Source organism: Homarus americanus, unplaced genomic scaffold (assembly GCF_018991925.1).
Source record: "Homarus americanus isolate GMGI-L3 unplaced genomic scaffold, GMGI_Hamer_2.0 scaffold48088, whole genome shotgun sequence".
Classification (NCBI taxonomy): Eukaryota; Metazoa; Arthropoda; class Malacostraca; order Decapoda; family Nephropidae; genus Homarus; species Homarus americanus.
Genome location: NW_024719965.1, coordinates 497587 through 499456, shown reverse-complemented (window position 1 = coordinate 499456; position 1870 = coordinate 497587). Strand labels below are relative to the sequence as shown.

Sequence of the window (1870 nt, the reverse complement as noted above, 5' to 3'; positions counted from 1 at the left end):
ATTATTACAGTTGTTACCTTTACCTTGAACATATGATATCGCTTGGGTATACGTGAGTTTAATTTGAAACATTTTATGGAAATTCTTATGTAAGTTACGAGCCCTTGTGTTGAAATATAAAGTCATTTGTGATAATTAACTTGTTAGAAATTCAAGTCGTATAATTTAATGCTCTGTTTATTCTATTCTGAGAGTGACTGGTGTACGTACCCAGCTATAACCCTTTGTTGCCAGGAGGTAGAGGTAGGAAGAGGTGAAAAGTAGGGGAGGTAGAGGTGAGGGATGAGGTAGGAAGATGTAAAAAGTAAGGGAGATAGAGGTGAAGGGTGAAGGAAGTAGAAGTGAGTGGTGAGAAAGATAGAAGTGAGGAGTGAAGGGGATAGAGATGAGGAATGGGGGAGATAGAGATGAGAAATGAGGGAGATAGAGATGAGAAATGAGGGAGATAGAGATGAAAAATGTGGGAGATAGAGAAGATAAATGAGGGAGATACAGATCGAGAATGAGGAAGACAGGTGAGGAATGAGGGAGGCAGATGTGAGGGGTGATGGAGATCGTGGTGTGGGTAAACATGTCACGTAAGCCTGCAGGGTGTTAGCGGTCCCTGGGGTTTTATCAACAGGATATCCTCTCTAGCTGCCTCCCTTGTGTGCTCACGGTCTGGTCACTTTAACTTTTGCGATCATTGTCTTGGTCTTACTTCCCCCAAGCATCTCGTATACTCTTAGGTTATTTTAAAGACACGTAAAGGAGAAGATAGGGGATGGGAAGGTGTTGGGAGGGAGGGAGGGAGGGAGGGGAAGGAGGGAGGGGGTTTGTGAAGGAAGGAGGGTTTTGTGGAAGGAGAAGGGGTTTTGTGGAAGGGAGGAGGGTTTTGGTGGAAAGGAACGTGGGGGAAGAAAGGAGGGAGGGGGTGGGGCTTGGTGGAAAGGAGGAAGGGGGTCTTTGGTGGAAGGGATGGAGAGAGGGAGGAAAATGGGGATGATGGCAGATTTATGCCTTATCATGTGTTTAACAAGAGGATGGAAGGGAGTGCTGTGCCGTTCCCACCAGCTGACGCCTCTTTTGTGCCACTTGTTTCTGAGGTGCTACTTGTTCCTGAGGTGACACTTGTTCCTGAGGTGACACTTGTTCCTGAGGTGACACATGTTTCTGAGGTGCCACTTGTTCCTGAGGTGACACATGCTTCTGAGGTGCCACTTGTTTCTGAGGTGCCACTTGTTTCTGAGGTGCCATTGTTCCTGAGGTGCCACCTGTTCCTGAGGTGCCACTTGTTTCTGAGGTGCCACTTGTTTCTGAGGTGCCACTTGTTTCTGAGGTACCACTTGTTTCTGAGGTGCCACTTGTTTCTGAAGTGCCACCTGTGTCTGAGATGCCCCCTGTGTCTGAGGTGCCACTTTGTTTCTGAGGTGTCACCTGTTTTCGAGGTGTCACTTAGCTCTGGGGTAGAATTTATTACCTGAAGGCTCTGGGAAAGTACATTTTGTTGAAGGTGTCACTTAGTCATGAGGTGGCACTGTGTTCTGGAATGCTACTTAGCTTTCAAGGGGCACTTAACTCCGAGGTCCCATTGACTCACCTTCACAGTCATTTTGCTATTTTTTTCCCACGATTTGTGCTCGAGTTAAGGTGACTGAGAACGGTAAGGTACAGTACGGCAGGCAGTTAAGACCAGGTTGTAGAACAGTATAAATATGGGGCTGATAGTACCTACCTTCTCTTCCCTCCAGTACAAGTTAACACACACACACACACACACAACTTCTGTATTCTCTCCTCTTCTCAGCTCCTCCCTTCTCTCTTTTTGTCTCCCCACTCCTCCACCTCATCCCTTCTCTACTCTTATTTAAGGTTTATTGTCTAATATTTC

The 1870-nt window shown here is 46.5% G+C and overlaps 1 protein-coding gene across 1 annotated transcript; it reads right to left on the bottom strand.

Annotated features, from left to right (window-relative positions):
• Positions 1 to 1011: 1011 nt before the first annotated feature.
• On the bottom strand, positions 1012 to 1591 carry LOC121860354 (variant surface antigen D-like). Its single transcript, XM_042357453.1, has 2 exons — positions 1580 to 1591; positions 1012 to 1416 (listed from the first exon to the last, which is right to left on the bottom strand). Exons 1-2 carry the CDS (start codon positions 1589 to 1591, stop codon positions 1012 to 1014), a joined length of 417 nt encoding a protein of 138 aa, XP_042213387.1.
• Positions 1592 to 1870: the final 279 nt, after the last annotated feature.